This window comes from Gigantopelta aegis, chromosome 1, assembly GCF_016097555.1.
Source record: "Gigantopelta aegis isolate Gae_Host chromosome 1, Gae_host_genome, whole genome shotgun sequence".
NCBI lineage: Eukaryota > Metazoa > Mollusca > Gastropoda > Neomphalida > Peltospiridae > Gigantopelta > Gigantopelta aegis.
In genome coordinates, this window is record NC_054699.1 from 22,017,299 (window position 1) to 22,042,016 (window position 24,718).

At 36.7% G+C, this 24,718-nt stretch overlaps 2 protein-coding genes across 13 annotated transcripts in view; one reads left to right on the plus strand and one right to left on the minus strand.

Annotated features, from left to right (window-relative positions):
• LOC121372108 (disks large homolog 2-like) overlaps positions 1-8,912 on the plus strand; it is a 278,624-nt gene extending 269,712 nt beyond the window's left edge. For 7 of the 12 annotated variants that reach the window (XM_041498374.1, XM_041498423.1, XM_041498380.1 and 4 more), the window contains 6 exons: positions 14-82; positions 2,268-2,369; positions 4,340-4,512; positions 5,722-5,831; positions 6,897-6,988; positions 7,660-8,912. In XM_041498374.1, the coding sequence (XP_041354308.1) occupies positions 14-82; positions 2,268-2,369; positions 4,340-4,512; positions 5,722-5,831; positions 6,897-6,988; positions 7,660-7,766 (653 nt within the window). In that variant the 3' untranslated portion in view covers positions 7,767-8,912. The remainder of the gene's footprint in view (positions 1-13; positions 83-2,267; positions 2,370-4,339; positions 4,513-5,721; positions 5,832-6,896; positions 6,989-7,659) is intronic. The other 5 variants (XM_041498440.1, XM_041498431.1, XM_041498393.1 and 2 more) reach the window with 1 other exon arrangement.
• A 7,545-nt stretch (positions 8,913-16,457) lies between these two features.
• LOC121372188 (transcription initiation factor TFIID subunit 9B-like) lies at positions 16,458-24,690 on the minus strand. Its single transcript, XM_041498475.1, has 6 exons — positions 24,561-24,690; positions 23,951-24,087; positions 22,248-22,379; positions 20,145-20,217; positions 19,053-19,187; positions 16,458-17,039 (listed from the first exon to the last, which is right to left on the minus strand). Exons 1-6 carry the CDS (start codon positions 24,679-24,681, stop codon positions 16,648-16,650), a joined length of 990 nt encoding a protein of 329 aa, XP_041354409.1. The 5' UTR covers positions 24,682-24,690; the 3' UTR covers positions 16,458-16,647.
• Between the last annotated feature and the right edge of the window lie 28 nt (positions 24,691-24,718).

A 24,718-nucleotide genomic window follows, 5' to 3' on the forward strand; every position in this document is an offset into this window, starting at 1 on the left:
ACTTTGATTGCAGGGGGCGATGAGCCAATATTGTCCTATGAGGCGGTTGTACAGCAAGAGTGTAAGTTAACAGGCAACAGGGGTAAGTTCAGCCACTTGTTTTGTCACTAATACTTTCTACACGGCTTCTTATGTCTGTGCATTAGACCAAATGACCACTTCGGCAACTAGTCTAAATAGTTGGCAGATCTTTAGTGAAAAACGGCTGGCTGAACGAATACCTGGTATTCTTTTTTTTCTTTTTTTTTTTCTTTGAACGTGCTTGTCAGAGATTTACATAGAATAGTCTTACCTGTATATTTGTGTGTGTGAGTCTGTATGTGTGTTAATCTGTGTGTGTGTGTGAGTGTATGTGTGTGAGTCTATATGTATGTGAATCTGTATGTGTGTGAGTCTGTATGTGTGTGAATCTGTATGTGTGTGTGTGAGTCTGTATATGTGTGAGTCTGTATGTGTGTGAATCTGTATGTGTGTGTATGTGTGTGAGTCTATGTGTATGAATTTGTATGTGTGTGTCTGCATGTATGTGTGTGTCTGCATGTGTATATGAATCTGTATGTGTGTGAGTCTGAATATGTGTGTGAGTCTGTATGTGTGTGTAGTCTGTGTGTGTGTGTGTGTGTGTAGTCTGTATGTGTGTGAGTCTGAATATGTGTGTGTAGTCTGTATGTGTGTGTAGTCTGTATGTGTGTGTGTGTGTGTATGTGTGTGAGTGTGTATGAGTCTGAATATGTGTGTGTGAGTCTGAATATGTGTGTGTAGTTTGTATGTGTGTGTAGTCTGTGTGTGTGTGTAGTCTGTGTGTGTGTGTGTGTGTGTAGTCTGTATGTGTGTGAGTCTGACTATGTGTGTGTAGTCTGTATGTGTGTGTAGTCTGTATGTGTGTGAGTCTGAATATGTGTGTGAGTCTGAATATGTGTGAGTGTGTATATGTGTGAGTCTGAATATGTGTGTGTGTGAGTCTGAATATGTGTGTGTAGGGCTTGAACTTACGAATTTTGTCTCCCACAACAATTTTAAAAAGAATTGCCATGGTTGAAATGGTCCACTGATGGCAATTTTGAGCTTCTCTATGGGAATTTGGTTTAAAAGTGACTGAATGGTTATTTTGCTGTATGTAGACATATTTCAAAGATGCAAATGTTAAATATTGGCAGATAATGTACACCATTTTGCCATTGTTGAGGAGCTTTATGACGGCACAAAAGTGCAATCAGTGATGCTCTCTACCTACGGACAGTTATATCTCTGCAACTGAAATTGCTGTCGTTAAGTTTGAGCCCTATGTATGTGTCTTTGTGTGTAGGCGTGTCTGTCAGTGTTTGTGTGTGTCTGTCAGTGTATGTATGTGTCTTTGTGTGTAGGTGTGTCTGTCAGTGTATGTATGTGTCTTTGTGTGTAGGTGTGTCTGTCAGTGTATGTATGTGTCTGTCAGTGTTTGTGTGTGTCTGTCAGTGTTTGAGTGTGTCTGTCAGTGTTTGTGTGTGTCTGTCAGTGTTTGAGTGTGTCTGTCAGTGTTTGTGTGTGCCTGTCAGTGTTTGAGTGTGTCTGTCAGTGTTTGAGTGTGTCTGCGAGTATGTTTTTTCCATATGGCTTTGAAACAATTTTCTTTGGGGCTGGGGGGTGGGGAGTGGGAAGAATATTGTATAATTACAAAAACAGAAAACTAAAAATTTAAAGTGTAAAATATAATACAAAAATGACACTGAGAGAAGATAAATTGCCACTTTGTAAACAGCAAAGTGTTTTTCATCAATTAAGATTTTCTGAGAGACAGAGTGGCACATATAACTTGTATTGTTTTGACTGTGGGGAAAGCGTATAGCGTATATATATAAAAGATATCTTACTGCCGTTCAGTAGCTAGGAGTAGCCTATCTTGTATGTGATACAGTGAAACCTCTCAAAACTAGACCCTCTGTAAAATGGAATTCCCTCAAAACCGGACATTTTTCATGGTTCTTTTTTTAAAATCAGTACAGAACTTAACCTCACTAAACCAGATACCTCTTAAAACCAGACATTTTACTTGGTCCCGAGGGTGTCCAGTTTAGAGGGGTTTCACTGTAGCAGCGTTATTTTTCTTTTATTGCTTTAGACCAAGTTTCAAAATAACCATGTGTTAGACACCAAACAGCTGTAGTTTTAAAATGTGCTGAGGTTTGGTCGATTGAAGGTGGATTGGGTCTTATAAGATTATTCTTTAAATTGTTTCCCCTTCCCAAAAGGCTGAAATCTGCATGATGATACAATTTGTATGTTTGCAGTGAGGTATACGCGACCTGTGATAATCTTGGGCCCACTCAAAGACAGAATTAACGACGACCTCATATCAGAATTCCCAGACAAGTTCGGCAGCTGTGTGCCACGTAAGTCTTTACAGAACAATGTTTGAATGAGTAATTCAACTGTATTTTAATAGGTCATTGAACAATGTTTGAATGAGTAATTCAACTGTAATTTAATAGGTCATTGATCAATGTTTGAATGAGTAATTCAACTGTATTTTAATAGGTCATTGAACAATGTTTGAATGAGAAATTCAACTATTTTAATAGGTCATTGAACAATATTTAAATGAGTACATGTGTAATTCAGCTGTATTTTAATAGGTCATTGAACAATGTTTGAATGAGTAATTCAACTGTATTTTAATAGGTCATTGAACAGTGTTTGAATGAGTAATTCAACTGTATTTTAATAGGTCATTGAACAATGTTTGAATGAGTAATTCAGCTGTATTTTAATAGGTCATTGAACAATGTTTGAATGAGTACGTGTGTAATTTAGCTGTATTTTGATAGGTCACTGAACAATGTTTGTATGAGTAATTCAACTGTGTTTTAATAGGTCATTGAACAATGTTTGTATGAGTAATTCAACTGTATTTAAATAGGTCATTGAACAATGTTTGAATGAGTAATTCAACTGTATTTTGATAGGTCATTGAACAATGTTTGTATGAGTAATTCAACTGTATTTTGATAGGTCATTGAACAATGTTTGTATGAGTAATTCAGCTGTATTTTAATAGGTCATTGAACAATGTTTGAATGAGTAATTCAGCTGTATTTTAATAGGTCATTGAACAATGTTTGAATGAGTAATTCAGCTGTATTTTAATAGGTCATTGAACAATGTTTGAATGAGTACGTGTGTAATTTAGCTGTATTTTGATAGGTCATTGAACAATGTTTGTATGAGTAATTCAACTGTATTTTAATAGGTCATTGAACAATGTTTGTATGAGTAATTCAACTGTATTTGAATAGGTCATTGAACAATGTTTGAATAAGTAATTCAACTGTATTTGAATAGGTCATTGAACAATGTTTGAATGAGTAATTCAACTGTATTTGAATAAGTCATTGGACAATGTTTGAATGAGTAATTCAACTGTATTTGAATAAGTCATGGAACAATGTTTGAATGTAAGTATTATTAGTCTCCTACCAGTTCCAACTGGATGGGACCTTAGGTTTCATTTCCATCCATCTGTCCATCCGTCTGTCCCACATATAGTTTTTCGGATGTTTTCTTTTACAATATCTTGAGATACTGAGCTGAAATTTTGTGCATTACTTTATCATGTACTGTTACAGAGCAAGTTTGACTTTCATGGTAATTTACCCATTTTTGACAGAGTTATGGCCCTTGAACTTTGGAGATACAAAAATTAGTTTTCCTGACTTTTTGGGGTAGTGCCTTGAGATATTGAGCTGAAAGTTTGTGTATAACTTATCATGTTCTGTTACAGATAAAGTTTGACTTTCATGGCGATTTACCCATTTTTTGACAGTTATAGCCCTTGATACAAATATTTGTTGGGCCCGGTAGGCTACATGTATTGCTTTAGCAGTACTCTCAGAATGTTTGTTTAAACTATAATTTATTAACATTGATTTAATCAAATGTACATGATACTTCAATCTTGAAGTATGCTTGTTCTCTCTGTTACAGACACAATACAATGCAAGCATTGCAAGACTATTATCAGGCGCATTAAGGCTTGTTCCCAGTGGTAAAGCGCTCACTTGATGCGTGGTTGGTCTGGGATTGATCCCCATCTGTGGGCCCATTTGGCAATTTCTCGTTCCAGCCAGTGCACCATGACTGGTATATCAAAGGCTGTGGTATGTACTACCCTGTCTGTGGGATGGTGCATATAAAAAATTCCTTGCTGCTAATCGAAAAAAGAGTAGCCCATGAAGTGGCGATAGCGGGTTTCCTCTCTCAATATCTGTGTAGTCCTTAACCATATGTCTGACACCATATAACCGTAAATACAATGTGTTGAGTGCGTCATTAAATAAAACATTTCTTTCTTTCTCTGTTACAGACACAACGCGAGCACGGCGGGACTATGAGGTGGACGGGCGGGACTACCACTTTGTAGACTCGCGGGAGCAGATGGAGAAGGACATCCAGAACCATCTGTTTATCGAGGCCGGTGTCTACAACGACAACCTCTACGGTACCAGTGTCGCCTCCGTTAAAGAGGTGGCCGAAAATGTGAGTTTTCTAATCAGATATACTCAAAAAATGCCTCTTACATGCTAAAAATGTCAGTTTTGTAGTCGGATATACTCACAAAATGTCTCTTACATGCTGAAAATGTGAGTTTTCTAAGTCAGATATACTCCAAACATGTCTCTTATATGCTGAAAATGTGAGTTTTGTAGTCAGATATACTCAACAAACAAAAAATTAAATGTAGTACACTGTAAATGAAACATTTTGTAGTCAAAAAATGTCTCTTACATGCTGAAAATGTGAGTTTTGTAGTTGGATGTACTAAAATAAAATTTCTTTTAAATGTATACTGTAAATAAAACGTTTTGTAGTCAGATATACTCAGAAAATGTCTCTTACGTACTGAAAATATGAGTTTTCTAAGTCAGATATACTCAAAAAAGAAAAGAAAAAAAGTTGTATACTGTAAATGAAAAGTTTTGCAGTCCGATATACTCAAAAAAATTCTCTTACATGCTGAAAATGTGAGTTTTGTAGTCGGACATACTCAAACAAATATATATGTCTTGCATACTGAAGATGTAAGAGTTGAAATACTGAAAATGTGAGTTTTTTAGTCAGACACACTCAAAAAAAAAAAATGTTGCATACTATACAGAAAATGTAAATATTTGAGTTGAAATATTGAAAATGTGAGTTTTGTAGCCAGATATACTAAAAAAAATATAAGTCTTGTTATACTGAAAATGTACGAGTTCAAAAACTGAAAATGTGAGTTTTATAGCAAGATATACAACAACAAAAAAGTATTGCACACTGAAAATGTAAATATTGGTGTTGAAATACTGAAAAGGTTAGTTTTATAGTTAGACATACTGAAAATGAAAGTATTGTAATCAGACATACTGAAAATGCTAACAAGTGTTGTATAGTCAAACATGCAGAAAATGTAAACGCAATAGTCATACATACTAAGAATGTATAGTATTATGTTGTTGTTGTTGTCATACATGTACATATTGAAAATGTGAAAATTTAAGTGTTAATAATTCATACATAGTGTTGCAATTGTATATGCTGAGAATTAAATGTTGTGATATCATACAGAATTGACGATGCCTGTTTTTCTTAGATGCAGGTTGTTTAAGCATTGTAAATGTATGTTTGTAACTTCAGCCCACATATTTCAAGATTCATATTATACATGTAATTGCTGAATTTGTGCACTTGTTGTTTTCCTCTTGCCAGAAAAAGCACTGTATCTTGGATGTCAGCGGGAATGCCATCAAGAGGTTACAGGTTGCCGGTCTCTACCCAATAGCTATCTTCATTAAACCAAAAAACATCGAGTCAATTATGTAAGTAAAACTACCAATAATTATCTTTCTTAATTTCCAAAACAATGAAGAAAGAAACAAAACAAATGAATGAATGTTTAACAAACCCCAGCATAAAAATATAATTTGGCTATTGAGGGTCAACTAAATATGATAGTCAAAACTGTAATGTTGCATAATGTATCTAGAAATACTGTTAACTATGGTATCTTTATGACCCCAATACAATGAGTTCTTAATTTGAGTAGGACTATTTATACAATAACTATATGGTACCTTTTTAATGTTCAACGGTCATTTTTAATAATCAGTAACGAAAGAGTATTCATCGATTGGACTTTTAAAGATTTCGTAAAGATTTTTGCATAACCATTTTATTCCTATTTTTTTAGATCATTAATTTTAAAAATATAATAATTTATGATAAGTATGCAGTGGCGGATCCAGGGGGGTGAATAGGGTGGCTAACCATCCCCTCCCTTCCTGGGCAATTTGGTTTTTTATGTTCATTCCAAACATATTTAATGAATTTTATGAGTTAATCACAGTCACTGTACTGATCGACATTTGCCGGTTTTTTGCAAAGTACATTAAACATGATGTTACAGACAAAATATTACGTTTGTATCTGTGACATTTAATGTTATCTTTACCGTAAGCGTAATGTAATCAGTTTCATTGATGAAAACGCACCTGCCAGTCTATTTTTGCAAGATTTCCCCGCAGTCAAGTTCATATATATAATAATATGCCTGTTGTCAATCAGGTGTACAACTAAACCGAGTATGGCTTGCATCGATACGGATAAAATTAAATCATTTTCTATAATTTTGGTGTGAATCAGGAAAACAGCAACAAATTTATCAACTTTATGGAATTATTAATTAGGAAAATCAGTGAAATAAGGCTCTAAAATGTCCAGAATGCCGAAACCTTCACCATGGATCAACCCTCCGCCTGTTCACTCCTTCCTAATCCAACCTTCCCCCTTATTATTTTATAGATCAGCCACTGGTATGAAAATTGTGTTTTTAAAAATGTAACTCATTAATAAACAAGTGAATGATAAAATTGCCTGTTTTGCAGGGAAATGAATAAAAGAATAACAGATGAACAAGCCAGAAAGACGTACGAGAGAGCTTTAAAGTTAGAACAAGAGTTTGGAGAATACTTTACAGGTAAGGTTATTGTTTAAAAATAATCTGGTAATATTTTACATATATCAAAGGCCATGGTATGTGCTATCCTGTCTGTGAAAAAGTGCATATAAAAGATCCTTTTCTGCATTACGAAAGATGTAGCGGGTTTCCTCTGATGACTTCGAGTCAGAATTACCAAATGTTTGACATCCAATAGCCGATGATTAATTAATCAGTGTGCTCTAGTGGTGTTGTTAAACAAAACAAACATATAATGTTGTGGGGGGGTTTTAAAGATGATTTGGTAATATTTTTTACATATTGTTGTGGGGATTTTTAATGAATTGGTAATATTTTGCATTTAAGGTTTTGTTAGACTTAGAATTTGACTATTTTACAGGGAAGGTTCTGTCAAAATAATTTTGTAATCTATTATATATGCACGTATTAAGTTTTCTTAAAACAAATTTTTTAATTTACAGGTAAGTTTTTGCTATAAAAGAATGTTAATATTTCACACCTACAGTTTTGTTAAAAAGGACTTTGATAATATTTTACTTGTGAAATTGTAAATATTTTATGCAGAATGTTTAAAAAAAAAAAAAAAATACATAGTAGATTTAACGTTTTTAACGTAACTTTTTCCTTCTTTTCTATACCTCGTTGTGATTGATTGACATAATTAAAGTTCATGTTTCTTCTTGTTGTAGCTGTGGTTCAGGGTGACACTGCAGATGAAATCTATGCAAAAGTCAAAGAAGTTATTCGTGATCAGTCAGGTCCCACAATCTGGGTCCCAGCTAAGGAAAAGCTGTGAGTGGTCTCCCTTTGTGGTTACACGGGAACGTAGTAAAATCTTCCGAGCAACAACTAGTGATTGAAATAAGAAGGTGAAGGTCATCGTCTGTCACTGACATCATCGTTATCAAAACAGTGTCGATACATACATCTATAGTACCGATACAGACTTCTAAAGAACTAATGCAGACATCAGTAGTACAGATCGACCGTAGCATTAAATACATGCTCAATGTAAATATTGAAAAACATGTATGACTGTGGTAATTTAAAAATTTCATAATTAACTGAAAAGGTCTACCTATTATAGAAAGAAATAGATATGTGTTATTGATATAAAAAAAAAATGATGTTGGTGTAGTTAAAAATCTCCAGAATAATGATGTCAAAGAATTGCATTTCCATAGTGACAAAAAGGAAGTTAATAAATTGGGGCAAAGTGGTGGAGATAAAAGGAACCAAGCTACATGTAGGGTAGTATACGAGGTGAGAAAATGTTGTATTATTACAGAGAATTTGTCAAAACATTTCCTGTGACCAGTTTAGTGGTCTTGTGAACAGTGAACAAGTATTTTCTAAGGAATAAGTTCTCTGTAGGAATTGCTGTAATCATGAACAGTGAACAAGTATTTTTTAAGAAATAAGTTCTCTGTAGGAATTGATTTGAATCATGAACAGTGAACAAGTATTTTCTAAGGAATAAGTTCTCTGTAGGAATTGCTGTAATCATGAACAGTGAACAAGTATTTTCTAAGAAATAAGTTCTCTGTAGGAATTGTTTTGATTCATGAACAGTGAACAAGTATTTTCTAAGGAATAAGTTCTCTGTAGGAATTGTAATCATGAACAGTGAACAAGTATTTTCTAAGGAATAAGTTCTCTGTAGGAATTGTTTTGATTCATGAACAGTGAACAAGTATTTTCTAAGGAATAAGTTCTCTGTAGGAATTGTTGTAAATCAAAGTCCTATTCATATTCTGAGCACTCTAAATCTTCGAGTATTGCTGACTTCGTCGGGCTGACTTTCCAAAGCATTCTGGGATACGTCGTCCCAGAAGGACTGTGGTGTATCTATGTGTTGATGGTGCACATTATGATTTTATCGTTATTGTCCATGTGCAGAAATGTATTTAACGCTGTAATAAACAACTATATCAAACAAAAATATGGTTTTGTTGTTTGAGTTTTTTCTTTAATTATAATGCTGGGCCTGAAGGGTGTATACCACCAAATCAGATCCCATAGACGACAATAGTAACATGTGGCTAAAACTCCTACATGCAGCGTATCAATCGACATACACACCATGTATATAAATTCTACCACCCCTCACCCTTAAAGTGAATCAGAAAAAATTGGGTGTTAAGCTGCTCATTTCAGACATAACGGGTAGCGTCTATGACTCACTCTAGTTCTGCACAAAAATTGTCATGCTATTTTTAGTAGGATCCTGCATGTTTCAAGCAAAATGGTAGTTGGTACACAGGAATTTACTGGCCAGATGAACCAAAATTTTATGACAAACACTGTCAAATTTATCACCAATGGCAGGACTTGTGGTATTAACTGCACTATTAAAAGTTTGGTGTACCTCAATCTTTGACCCAGCCAAACGTTTCTTGGTTTAGTACCATACTACCTGAAGCAAAGAATGCCAGGTATATATACTTATCATCCATTAAAGGTTTTTGTAGGAGATATATCTCCTGCGAATTCTCCTAGGAGATATCACTTCTTTTGTTACGTCACTGTGGATGTTTCAGCGCTAAACCTATCATTAGTGACATCACGCCACTGTCCTTCTGCTAGTTAACGAGTACCACTGCCAAATATAGTGACATTCAACCCACATTACTGACATTGTTTACAATGATCATTAATGAAAATAATGAAAATGGATGATAAAAAAAAATACCCCCCTCGTGTCTTGTGATATCATAATTTATCAGCACTCATTATTAAAAGTATAAAAATCCTCGGCAATCCTCATATTTCATGCTTTTATCAACTCGTGCTGATAGATTATGATATCGCAAGACACGAGGAGAGTATCCTTTATTGATCTCCAAAACAAATTTTACTAGGCTTGACATTTTATTATAGAAGTGGGGCAGGACTGCGCCCAGTGGTAAAGTGCTCACTTGCTGTGTAGTCGGTCTGGGATCGATCCCCATCGATGGGCCCATTGGGCTCTTTCTCGTTCTAATCAGTGCAAAAGGTCGATGATTAATCAATCAATGTGCTCTAGTGGTGTTAAATTTTTTTTTAATTATTATAGTGAACCAACAAATGGTACAGTGGGATATGAAAGTATCACAAAATGGAACAATGCACTTTGTGATACATTCAAAGTGTTTATAGGGTGGTTTCTAAAGTGGATCTTTTCAATTAGCAACAATATTTATCAAATTATTCAAATTTTATGTATTTAACATTTCTTTTGGACATCAATGCATGTAACTGAGAACACATAATAAATTGTAAACTTGTGAAAAATAATTGTTACTGAATGGGAAAAAAGGAAAGGAAAAAGTTTGTTTGGTCTAAAATACCACTAGAGCACTTTGATTTATTAATCATTGGCTATGTACTCAATGAAAGTAAAGTTTGTTTTATTTAACGACACCACTAGAGCACATTGATTTTTTTATCTTATCATCAGCTATTGGACGTCAAACATATGGTCATTCTGACAGTTTTAAGAGAAAACCCACTGTCGCCACATAGGCTACTCTTTTACGACAGGCAGCAAGGGATCTTTTATTTGTGCTTCCCACAGGCAGGATAGCACAAACCATGGCCTTTGTTTAACCAATTATGGATCACTGGTCGGTGCAAGTGGTTTACACCTACCCACTGAGCCTTGCAGAGCATTCACTCAGGGTTTGGAGTCAGTATCTGGATTAAAAATCCCATGCCTCGACTGGGATCCGAACCCAGTACCTACCAGCCTGTAGACCAATGGCCTAACCACAACGCCACCGAGGCCGGTCTATGTACTCAATGAATGCAGATTTGCTATTTGACAGAAAAGAGTGAAGTGGGACGGTGGGGTGTGTGAGAGAGAGACAGAGATTAAGTCTTGGAGGGGAAGGGAGTTTCCAGAAAATAACGTTTGCAATCCACAACTTTATTGGATTTCATTGGCCTGTATATATAATTTACTACACACGATAACATACCAGTCATGGATCACCAATACAAAATGATTTAGTTATGTCTTATGTGTGTAATGAAATTTATAACACTATCTCCCCAAAAGAGAAGGAAAGGTTTTATGTAATGACACACTCAACACATTTTATTTATGGTTATATGGCATCAGACATGGATATGGACCACACAGATATTGAGAGAGAAAGCCTGCTGTCGCCATTTCATGGGCTACTCTTGTCGATTAGCAGCAAGGGGTCTTTTATATGCACCATCCCACAGACAGTATAGTACATACCATGGCCTTTGATATGCCAGTCGTGGTGCAGTGGTTGGAACGAGAAATAGCCCAATGGGATCAATCCCAGCCCCAGAAGGGAATAGACATACATGTGTCATATTGATGCCAGCTGAACCTTGTCTATTACCTATCTAAACCTGACCCCCCCCCCCCCCCCCCCCCCCCCCCCCCCCCCCCCCCCAAAAGTTTATTTTGTTTAGCAACACCACTAGAACACATTGATTTATTAATCATCGGCTATTGGAAGGAAGGAAATGTTTTATTTAATGATGCACTCAACACCTTTTATTTACAGTTATATGACGTCGGAAACAGCTATTGGATGTCAAATATTTGGTAATTTTGATATATAGGAAACCTGCTACATTTTTTCATTAGTAGAAAGGGATCTTTTATATGTACCACCTTACAGACAGAATACCAATCATAGTGCATTGGCTGGAATGAGAAATAGACCAATGGGTCCACGGACGGGGATCAATCCCAGACTGACCTTTCATCAGGTGGAAGGAAGAAGGAAGAAAATATTTTATTTAACGACGCACTCAACACATTTTATTTTATGGTTATATGGCGCCAGACATATGATTAAGGACTACACAGATATTGAGAGAGGAAACCCGCTGTCACCACTGCATGGGCTACTCTTTTCGATTAGCAGCAAGGGATCTTTTATATGCACCATCCCACAGACAGGATAACACATACCACAGTCTTTGTTACACCAGTTGTGGAGCACTGGCTGGAATGCAAAATAGCCTAATGGGTCCACTGGCGGGGATCGATCCTAGACCGACCACACATCAAATGAATGCTTTACCACTGAGCTACGTCTAAATGTGACCAAATAACCACGCTATGAAAACAAAGCAACCTGATTTAGAGAATAACCAACGAGCTACGAGGAATTATGAATTATCTGTCCCAAGTGAATGAATGTTATAAACCCGAGCCTTTCATTCACTCGGGACAGATAATTCGTAACTCCTTGTTGGTTATTCTCTTTATTACCCATTGTCAATTTTAACTGATTTTTAATGTAAAAATTCCTCTGCAGTCTACAACAAAGCCATCAGCCATTATGTTATATAATCTTACGTGCATTACATGACGTAATGTAAGTGATGTCATAGCATAACAGCGTTCTTTTTACAGCCAAATGTTTACGGTACAAAATAATACAACTGTATTTGCATTTGAAAATAATTATTTTTATATATTACTAAAGCCGCTGCTTATGAAAATATATCATTTCATGTTTACAAAACAAACAAGTCCATTTGTTTTTGTAAATCTTTGTAGATCGTATAACGTGTGTAATTGGAATGAAAGTTCCAGCCATGGCAAGCAACCAACCAAACATGATTTTTAAGCCAGCCAATCAGTGGCTGTAGAAGCAATCTGCACACTGTGCAGGGATCAAAAAAATATTACCCCGTATATTTGAGCCCATATGGGTAATAAAAATCTATATTGCTGATAATCTATGTTGATTATCAGCTCAACTGTCCAGTCGAACAAGTTGTCAGAACCGACTTGTCCTACACCCAAAATCACAAGCAGACAAGTTTATGTTGAGCCCTATACAATATATACCGATGTTCAAAAGAAAATATACCCAAATACGTTTTATGTGAAATTGCATATTTTACTTCGTGCCGTTTGTAAAATGTAATATTCACATTTCGGGGCAGGATTTAGCTCAGTCGGTTGAGTGCTCGCTTGAGGTGCTTGCGTCGCAGAATCGAACCACCTCGGTGGATCCACTGAACTGATTAGTTTTTTTCTCGTTCCACCCAGTGCACCACAACTGGACAAAGGCTGTGGTATGTGCTATCCTGTCTGTGGGAAAGTGCATATAGAAGATTCCTTGCTGAAAGAATTACCAAAGGTTTGACATCCAATAGCCAATGATTAATTAATGTGCTCCAGTGGTGTTGTTAAACAAAACAAAACCTTTTTTTTGTATTCACATTTCATGGTAATTACTGTGTATGCAGTCTTCATATCTCGCCAAATGATTATACTTCTGAAATACAAAACTTGCATCAACTGTGATGTACGTATTTGATGGTCATTACCGTGTATACAGTGTTCACATCTCCCCGAAGGATTATATTTTTGAAATACAACAATTGCATCAACTTGTGCTTTGTGTTGATTTTAGAGTTTACATTTTTTTTGAGACAGACGTAGCCCAGTGCTAAAGCACCTGCTTGATGTGTGGTCATTCTATGATCAATCCTCCATCAGTGGACCCATTGGGATATTTCTCGTTCCAGTCAGTGCACCACGACTGGTATATCAAAGGCTGTGGTGTGTGCTAATCAATCTGTGGGATGGTGCATATAAAAAATCCATTGCTACTAATGGAAAAATGTAATGGCTTTCTTCTCTTAGGACCAAATGTCAATATTACCAAATGTCTGGCATCCAATAGCCGATGATTAATAAATATGTGCTCTAGTGGTGCCATTAAACAAAACAAACTTTAATTTTTAAAAACCGATCAGTGTACTTGCTTACAATCATTACCATTATTACTCACTGATAATTAAAGTTTGTTTTGTTAAGTTTAGCAATTTGACATTTAGTCTTAGTGAGGAAACTCGCTAGTTTTATATTAGTAGCAAAATATCTTTTATATGCACTATCCCACAGACAGGACAACACATACCACGGCCTTTGCTATACCAGTCATGGTGCACTGGCTGGAATAAGAAATAGCCTAATGGATTAACCCCAAACTGACTGTTTAAGGACTGGGCTATATACTGACCCTCTCACTTATAGCTGCTGATCACAAACATTTTAAGTAAAACAAACATTCAATAGTTTATATCATGCTTTTAATATGAATGTCTGACATTTATACATTATACAGCGATACATACCAACAAACTAATACTGTCAGAAACACAAGTCCTTCAAACTGTCTTCTTTCTACATTAACCGGCCTCGGTGGCATCATGGCAGCCCATCGGTCTACAGGCTGGTAGGTACTGGGTTCGGATCCCAGTCGAGGCATGGGATTTTTAATCCAGATACCGACTCCAAAACCTTAGTGAGTGCTCCGTAAGGCTCAATGTGTAGGTGTAAACCACTTGCACCGACCAGTGATCCATAACTGGTTCAACAAAGGCCATGATCTGTGCTATCCTGCCTGTGGGAAGCGCAAATAAAAGATCCCTTGCTGTTAATCGGAAGAGTAGCCCATGTAGTGGTGACAACTGGTTTCCTCTTAGAATCTGAGTGGTCCTTAACCATATGTCTAATGCCATATAACCGTAAATAAAATGTGTTGAATGCGTCGTTAAATAAAACATTTTTCTTTCTTTCTTTCTACATTACTTTACTAGTTGATCATCCACTGATGCAAGCAACACTGTGGGAGCCATCCTGCACTAAGTACCGGCCTCTGTGGTATCGTGGTTAAGCCATTGGACATAAGGCTGGCAGATACTGGGTACAGGCTCCCACTCGGAGAGACTTTTAACGACTCAATGTGTAGGTGTAAGACCACTACACCCTCTTCTCTCTCACTATCCACTAACAACTAACCATCTGTCCTGGACAGACATCCCAGATAGCAGAGTTGTGTGCCCAGGATAGCGTGCTTTAACCTTAATTGGATATAAGCAAGAAAATAAGTTGAAATGGATGCACCAAGTAACAGGCTGACTGACCCCTTGAAACAATCCTCAAGTTCAGCCAGCAAATGTTTTGTTAACCTTTACAAACTCCATGTACATAATTGGTTCACGATGTGTCCCATTTGGTTTACCATGAAGTGCATAAACCAATCTAGCCGACATTTTTATGCTCAGTCCAGCTGAACTCTGCTAATAATACCACTGTTCAAAAGAACCACTTGTCCATTTGTCCTGACAAGCGAAAATCTGCTCGGACAAATTCGGACAAACAAAATGTACCTTGGTGGTCGTCCAATGGACAAGTGAAAATGTTCAAAGAAGTTTCATTCTGAGCAGTGAAAAACATTGTCCTTGTACTTGAATAAAACAAACTATTTATTTGGACAAGTAAAACATGTTGTCGGACAAGTAGATTTCTAGATGTATTTGTCCAGTGGATTAGTGAAAAATTATGTTGATTTCTGTCACCGACGATACTAATCCGAGATCTAATGCAATAAACTCTTGCAACTTTCCATAAGCATATTAGACTGCCACCCCCCCCCCCCCCGTGCTGGAGCAAATCCTCAAATTCGGGCAAAAACAATAAGAGATATTTGTGCAAAATGTGCTAACCTGAGACCTTCTCACTACGTATTTCTATGATTCAACATGCAAAATTAGTTGTAATCCACAGGGAATATGGGTAAGTGCCGAGTTCATGCACCAGTTCCAATGCAGGAAAATTATAATCAGTAGGTACTACACATAGACTCCTCTTTCTAAGCATTCCTTGCAATTGTTGACGTTTCAAAACCGTCTCTAGTATTATTTAGTGTCTGGAGTATGACAAACTGGTCCACTGACTGGAATGGGAAACTAGACAGCACCCTGTGTCCAAAACAATAAACACAGTGATTTAAACAATTCAAGATCTGGACTCTCAGAGATAAAACTCTATGGACAATTCTAATCCCTCTATGTAAGGAGTTCCTTTTCAGATTTGTTCAGATCCATGAACAGTTCTCATCTCCATAATTAAAAGGTGTGCTCAAATCCATAGATAATTCTCAGTTTTATATGCAAGAAGCTCCATTCCAGTTTTGTTGAAATCTTATCTGTATAACTTAAGGATCCCTTTCCAGATATGTTAAATCCATGGACAATAATCATCCCTATAAAGTATAATGTAAGATGATTCAAATGATTTGGTCTCGAAAAGATGAAATCCATGGACTCCTAAATGTAAAGAGTCCTTTCTCTATCCATGGGCAGTTCTCATCTCTCTATGTAAGGTGATTTAAAGGATTAAAGAGCTGGATTCTGTGAGAAAACAATCCATGGACAATACAATAATTTGAATCCAAGAGATACAAAATCCACGGTCAATTTTCATCTTTCTATATGTTAGGTGATTAAAAAACTGGATTCTGTGAGATAAAATTCATGGACAATTCAAGAACTGGGACTCCCAAGAGATCAAATCTATGGACAATTCAAGAACTGATCTTTGAGAGATCAAATCTATGGACAATTCAAGAACTAGGACTCCCAAGAGATCAAATCTATGGACAATTCAAGAACTGGACTCCCAAGAGATAAAATCCAATGAGACAAAGGACAATTCAAGAACTGGACTCCCAAGAGATAAAATCCATGGACAATTCAAGAACTGGGACTCCCAAGAGATAAAATCTATGGACTATTCAAGAACTGGACTCTTTTTGATAGATAAAAATCTATGGACACTTCTCATCCCTATGATACACCATTCAAGGATCCCCAGTCGAGATGCGTTCAGAGATATCCCCACATCACTTGTCGTAATCATCATCATCAGCTTTCCGCTTGAGAGGATTGGAGACGAGAGACGACCCCATCAACACGCTCGTAGTGTTGGAGGTACTTAGACTCTGAGTCATGAGGTTAGGAACACTCGAGGTCGTGAGGTTGGAAATGCTCACTGGTGCGAGGTTTGTCCCGCTTGACGTAGTGAGGTTAACCATGCCGGATGTCATGATGTTAGCCATGCCTGACATAGTGATATTCGATGGCGTGAGATTAGCCATGCTGGAGGTTGTGAGGTTAGCTATGCTGGAGGTTGTGAGGTTGGCCATACTAGACGGTGCCAAACTGGAGGTTTGCAGAACGGTATTTACGCCACTCGCATTCTGTGAAATCACTTTGGTGTAGCTTGGCAAAGAGCCTGGAACAAAAACACAAAAAGATCAAATATAAAAAAGAACTGGGTTTATGCAATTTTTTAAGTTTAATAGATAACTTGGCAAAATGTTCAGCTCACCCAGAGCTAGCCCTAAATTTACATGACATTTAACACTACCTTGTCCACTCAGCCAACCAAATATTCACAAAAATTAATGTCCAAGAAAATCTTTTGTTTGTTGTGTTTAACACCACCACTAGAGCACAATGATTTATTAATCATCGGCTATTGGATGTCAAACATTTGGTAATTCTGACATATAGTCTTAGAGTTTGTTTGTTTTGTTTAACGACACCACTAGAGCACAATGATTTATTAATCATCGGCCATTGGATGTCAAACATTTGGTAATTCTGACATATAGTCTTAGAGTTTGTTTGTTTTGTTTAACGACACCACTAGAGCACATTGATTTATTAATCATCGGCTATTGGATGTCAAACATTTGGTAATTCTGACATATAGTCTAAGAGTTTGTTTATATTGTTTAACGACACCACTAGAGCACAATGATTTATTAATCATCGGCTATTGGATGTCAAACATTTGTTAATTCTGACATATAGTCTTAGAGTTTGTTTATTTTGTTTAACGACACCACTAGAGCACATTGATTTATTGATCATTGGCTATTGGATGTCAAACATATGGTCATTTTTCCATTAGTAGCAAAGGATGTTTTATATGCACCATCCCAGAGACAGCATAGCACATACCATGGCCTTTGATACACCAGTTGTGGTGCACTGGCTGAAACCAGAAATAGCCCAATGGGCCCACCAGTGATCCATAACTGGTTCAACAAAGGCCATGGTTTGTGCTATCCTGCCTGTGGGAAGCGCAAATAAAAGATCCTTGCTGCTAATCGGAAGAGTAGCCCATGTAGTGGCGACAGCGGGTTTCCTCTCAAAATCTGTGTGGTCCGTAACCATATGTCTGACGCCATATAACCGTAAATAAAATGTGTTGAATGCATCGTTAAATAAAACATTTCTTTCTTTCTTTCTTTTTCCATCATTCTCCTCTTAAAATAATTTGCCTTGGTCAATATCAATTTCTTCGGTCCATAAAACCTGATATTGCCTTCAATGGCATCAATAATTGATAATTATCTTGATTCATGCATTTTTGTTTAATTTGGGCAAAAGCCAGCCTGCCCCCACCCCCTACAAAAATGGGAGCCCATACGCCAATATTCTCATTATGTGATTAGTGAAACCGACTTGTCGCACACAATTTGTCGGCCCTACAAAAATCGTAACGTATAAGACTAAAATCATTTCGATTTAGATGTTCTCACAGTATGATTCGATCACTCGTGACAAGTCGGTGCGACTAACCACACAATTAGAATGCCTCTTAAATGAGAAAATGTATTTAATATGTAATTTTAGTCGCCAATAAGACTATGTTAGTCTGAAACATGTTACAATGGTTGCAAACTTAGGAAAATCCCATTATCCATAATGAATATTTATGCTGTTTCATGAGGCACTTCAAGTTCTAAACCAAATTTTTTAAATATTTAATATGTAGCCTAATACTAGTTGCAAAAACGACTCTGTTGGCCGAAAATATCTTACAACGGAATGCATACTCAGGATGATCCTGTAACCGTTTTCAATGTTTTAAAAGCAGTTTCATGAGGCACTTCAAGTTCAACAATGAACTTTGTTTTATTTAACGACACCACTAGAGCACATTGATTTATTACTCATTGGCTATTGGTTTTCAAACACTTAGTAATTCTGACATGTAATCTTAGAGAGGAAACCTGCTACATTTTTCCATTAGCAGCAAGGGATCTTTAATATGCACCATCCCACAGACAAGATAGCACATACAACGGCCTTTGATGTACCAGTCGCTGGAATGAGAAATAGCCCAATGGCCCACCAACGGGGATTGGTCCCAAACTGACCGCGCATCAATCGAGCACTTTATCACTGGGCTATATCCCGACCCTCAGTGATAAAAAGTCTGCGGTCAACCTACCTGTATTTATTCTGAATGTTGGTTTGGGCATCGTGGTAGCTGCCGACTTGCTGATGATCGTTACGGTTGGCTGACTCACGGCTTTGGTCACTACGGTCAGTGTCTGACCGCCTCCGGTAGATCCCGTACCTTTCACTTCAAATAAAGCAACAAAAAAAACCCCTTAATTTTACCAGTATTGACATATCACAGGGTTTTATCACCTATGTTTCAAGACTTCGATAATCAGCATCATTATCCACCATTCCACAAAGGCTATGTCAGTTTTTATTCCCAATTTTGGACTCAAAAATTCCTAATCTGTGTTCTGTTAAGTTTCAAAACTTGTTACAACCAACAGTTGATTGTTATATATGGCCAATTAAAGTGTCGAGGCAATTCATTTAAGGCACTTCCATGACATCAAAGCACTTACGTACACGCCTAAGACGTAGTGGGTGGCCCCCTATGCCATGTGCCTTTTGGGGAAACCCCCGTACATGTTAGACCAAACACATCATAGCCATACAGCAGCGAACCTGCACAAACTCTGTCTGTGGTGTTGAACGGAAATTGAAAGGATATTTGCACTGTCATCGTGATTTGAACTGAGACATTTTTTATTCAAGCGAAATACATATGTTCAGGAAACAATTAGAAATTATGTCAGAAAAAAAGAAACGAGTAACAGATAATTAACAACATGTTTTTAAAGAAACTCTTTCTTACATTTACATGTTCAAACGTGCATGTCACTGCATTTTATAGCATTAAAATTGTGCTTCTTTTTTTTTTTTACATTAAGAGTTACTTTCTTGATTTCAGTGTAATCCGGGATTTTAGCATAACCAGCCTCGGTGGTGTCATGGTTAAGCCATCGGACATAATGCTGGTAGGTATAGGGTTATCTCTCATTAACCACCATCCCACAAAAAGGATAGCACATACCACGACCATGTCATGGTGTACTGGCTGGAACAAGAAACAGTCCAATGGGCTCACCAATGGGGATCGATCCCAAACCGACCGTGCATCAAGCGAGCGCTTTATCCTGGGGCTACTTTGTAAAGGCAAGACAAAAACATCATAAGTGGGCGTGGCGGATATTCTCACCTGCCAGTGAGCTGATACTGAATCGAGGTCCACCTGCAGGTATAGAGTTTGACAGCGTGATCTGCGACCTCGGCTGAAAAATGCAAACACAAATCACAGCTGGCCATAAAAACGGAAATCAGTTAGAATCAGATACATTAAACACTAAAATTACAGTTAGCCAAGTTAACACAGAAATACCAGCTAGCCATAAACATGGAAATCAGTTAAAATCGACAAGCCATGTTAAAAACTGAAATTACAGTTAGCCAAGTTAACACAGAAATATCAGCTAGCCATAAACATGGAAATCAGTTAGCCAAGTTAACACAGAAATAATAGCTAGCCATAAACATAGAAATCAGTTAGCTAAGTTAAACACTTAAATTACAGTTAGCCAAGTTAACACAGAAATAACAGCTAGCCATAAACACGGAAATCAGTTAGCCAAGTTAACACAGAAATAATAGCTAGCCATAAACTTAGAAAGCAGCTAGCCAAGTTAAACACTTAAATTACAGTTAGCCAAGTTAACACAGAAATCACAGCTAGTCATAAACATGTTCACTATTTGCTTGGGGGGGGGGGGGGGGGGGGGCATAAAAGACAACAACAAAAATAATTGAAGTAAAAATAAATGTAATTAGATCTTACTAATCTTACTAATTTGGGCACAGTGGGGACTTTTGTCTTTTCTGAATGCAGGAAGGTTATTTTAGTTCAGTATTGTCATTAACAGCTGCTGTCAAGTTGTCTTTATTCAGAAATACATTTCACGTTATTTTAATGTAATTAAACTTAACATTTCAGTTGTTTTGAGGTGAAATATTTTGAGGTCAGCATGTTCAGGGCTCGAAACTCACAAAAAAATATGGTGGCCCAAAAAATAATAATGAATGTTGGCAAATTATGGTAAGAAAACCACAAGCATGATTTGAATGTGGAATATAAATATTAATACTGGCTCATATGTTATAGCTTTAAAGAAGATCGAACGCCATATAACCGTAAATAAAATGTGTTGAGTGTGTCGTTAAATAAAACATTTCCTTCCTTTCCTAAAGAAGATCGCCCACATCATATTATTTAGGTGACTAATGCCATTATTTTTTTAATATTTACGTTGTCCAAATGGGACATTGGTCGCATTTGGTGACCTAGCCACAGGCGATTTCGAGCCCTGCATGTTTGTACTTAATTTGGGTGTGATTATTTTGGGCATATATGTATTTTTGGCACAACGTTTATCACCTCGACTATGATGCAATCTAAAGACCTGGTACTTATTTTTTATATTTATGGAACTGCACAAGTTTGGTATCTGAAACTTCTCATGGAATTATTATCAGGAAAAGAAAGAAATGTTTTATTTAACGACGCACTCAACACATTTTATTTACGGTTATATGGTGTCAGACATATGGTTAAGGACCACACAGATTTTGAGAGGAAACCCGCTGTCGCCACTACATGGGCTACTCTTCCGATTGGCAGCAAGGGATCTTTTATTTGCGCTTCCCACAGGCAGGATAGCACAAACCATGGCATTTGTTGAACCAGTTATGGATCACTGGTCGGTGCAAGTGGTTTACACCTACCCATTGAGCCTTGCGGGGCACTCACTCAGGGTTTGGAGTCGGTATCTGGATTACAAATCCCATGCCTCGACTGGGATCCGAACCCAGTACCTACCAGCCTGTAGACCAATGGCCTACCACGACGCCACCGAGGCTGGTTTATTATCAGGAATGCGACCGATTGCTCTCCAGCTATTTCCAAATGGATAGACGTAAAGGAAATGTTTTATTTAATGACGCACTCAACACATTTTATTTACGGTTATATGGTGTCGGACATATGGTTAAGGACCACACAGATATTGAGAGAGGAAACCCGCTGTCGCCACTTCATGGGCTACTCTTTTCGATCAGCAGCAAGGAATCTTTTATATGCACCATCCCACAGACAGGATAGTACATACATCAGTTGTGGAGCACTGGCTGGAATAAGAAATAGCCCAATGGGCCCATTGATGGGAATCGATCCTAGATCGCATCAGGCGATCGATGTACCAGTGAGCAACGTTCCGCCCCTATGGAGACATGTGAAACGAAACACGCTCACCTTTCTGAGGGTCTTCAGTTTGTAGTTGGGAGCAGACAGGCAGTATCTGTCAGGAGGCAACCGCGGCTGGGAGTACGGTTTGATTAGCGGCAACTGCTGGGCGTTCCGATATCGGGCGATATCCATCAGCAACTAGAAGCAAAGTCAAACAATTAAACATAGTCTACAGCAGAGGACAATTAAATATAGTATACAGAAGGGGACAATTAAATATAAATACAGCAGGGGACACTTAAATACAGTATATAGCAGAGGGCAATTAAATATAGTCTATAGCAGGGAACAATTAAACAGAAAGAAATAATTTAAAAAAACAAAAACACCTTAATTAATTGTCTAGCTGATGGGTTTTTCAAGTTTTGTTTAATGACACCACTAGAGCATATTGATTTATTAATCATCAGCTATTGGATTTTAAATATTTGGTAATTTTTACTTATAGTCTAAGTGATGAAACTAAAGTACTGTCAGAAATAGAATAAAAATGATTTTTGTCTATTATTTCTTTCATATTAAACTGACATGTAAATGTTTTGTAAATACCTATTTAATGATACTCTACCTAATTTAGCATTTACTTGTTTGGGCTCTCATTGATGTACAAGGTAGTGTTTACTCTTGAAATTAAAATAAAGATGTCGGTAAACAGGTGATTTGTGACCTTTATTGGAACAGACTATAACACTTTTTGATCGATATGTGTCAATTTCATTTACCCATAAACAAACTTTTAATTTAAAACTGCAAATTAACTGATTATTTTGAACTGCAGCATAAATTAATTAAATAAATTAATTATGACAAGCATATTTATTGAATATAAATTCAATACAAGTACATTACAAATTTACACAATCTTGCAACCATTTAAAGGTGCTATGTCATAGTTATATGCGAGCATCTGTTTGTTATAAAGATTCTCCAATAAAAATGTATTTTCTACCAGTAGATGAAATTATTTCCTATAATCATTTATGGGCATTTTGTTAAATGTGTCTTCTTTAAATGTTAAATCAAAATTTTATTAATTTTTTTTTTTTGCAATAGCTGTCATTGTGCAACATTGAGATGGCACCTTTAATACCGGTATAATGGATCACTCAGAATGGTTCTTGACAGTTGTGCTCAAAAGATACTTATAAATGACTACACATATTTAGTTTTGGAGAGGGATAGGGGTAAAACATCATCAGAAACAGTCTCTCACATATTGTAACAGCAATGAAATTGACACGTTGACCAAAATTTTTTATAGTCTGTTCCAATAAAGTGCACAAATCACCTGTTTACTGACATTTTTCTTTTAATTTCAAGAGTAAACACCATCTTGAACATCAATGAGAGTCCAAACAAGTAAATGCTAAATTAGGTAAACTATCATTTAATAGATATTTACAAAAAAATTATTTGTCAGTTTAATATGTAAGAAATAATCGACGAAAATCATTTTTATTCTATTTCCGACAGTACTATAGCTACATTTTTCCATTAGTAGCAAGGGATCTTTTATATATGCACCATCCCACAGACAGGAGAGCACATACAATGGTCTTTGATATATATCAGTTGTTGTGCAGAGAGAAATAGCTCAATGGGCCCACTGATGGGAATCAATCACAGACCAACCACGCATACGGAAAATGCCATGTCCCGAACCCCACCTACCCCACCAATAGTTGTAATGTAACAGTAAATAAGCTCACATCTCGAGGGGGCGGAGTAGTGAAGGAGTGATCCATTCGACACTGAATGGCCAGCTTGATGTCATCGCAGTCCAAGTTCTTCTTGTTAGCATGGCTCGAGTAGACTTTAGCATCATCCAACACATCAGTAATATATCCTAAAGAAACCAGACAAAGTAGTAACTAGGTTATCAATCTTATAAATTTTGGATCGTGTTAGTCAATCCTTTGGCAAAATATTCTGATTATTTGTATTGCATTCATTTCTGAACTCATCTAAATAGAACACGCATAATAACAAAAAATTAAACTGTGATGTTCTGATTGAAGAAAACTATTTTTAGATACAGAAAATCTTATTTGTTTTATTATAATTTTGTTTCCTTAATTCATGTAGTTTATAGTCATTAAACATGGGAGTTTATTGCAAAGATTCAATCTTTCATAGAGGATATATTCATGTTGTCAAAAACTGAAAAACATTCGATTTAATCTCGATCATTATTATATTGTTTTATATGCTGACTGAAATAAAATAACAAACTGGGTGGCGAGACCCATGGTAATGATGATGACTTAAACACGCATTGCTCTAAAAGTATAATAATTAAAAAATCAGAACCATGCTCACTGTATGTAAATTCTAGCATTTGATTAATTAATCGAGGTTCATAATCCAAAACACCCATATCCTTGAGTATAGCTGCCATAACCTGAGCATCCCGCGGTGTACTTTTCGCTGGACCAGCCATTTTGGACGTTGTTATTCTGTTGTAAATTCCTTCATGT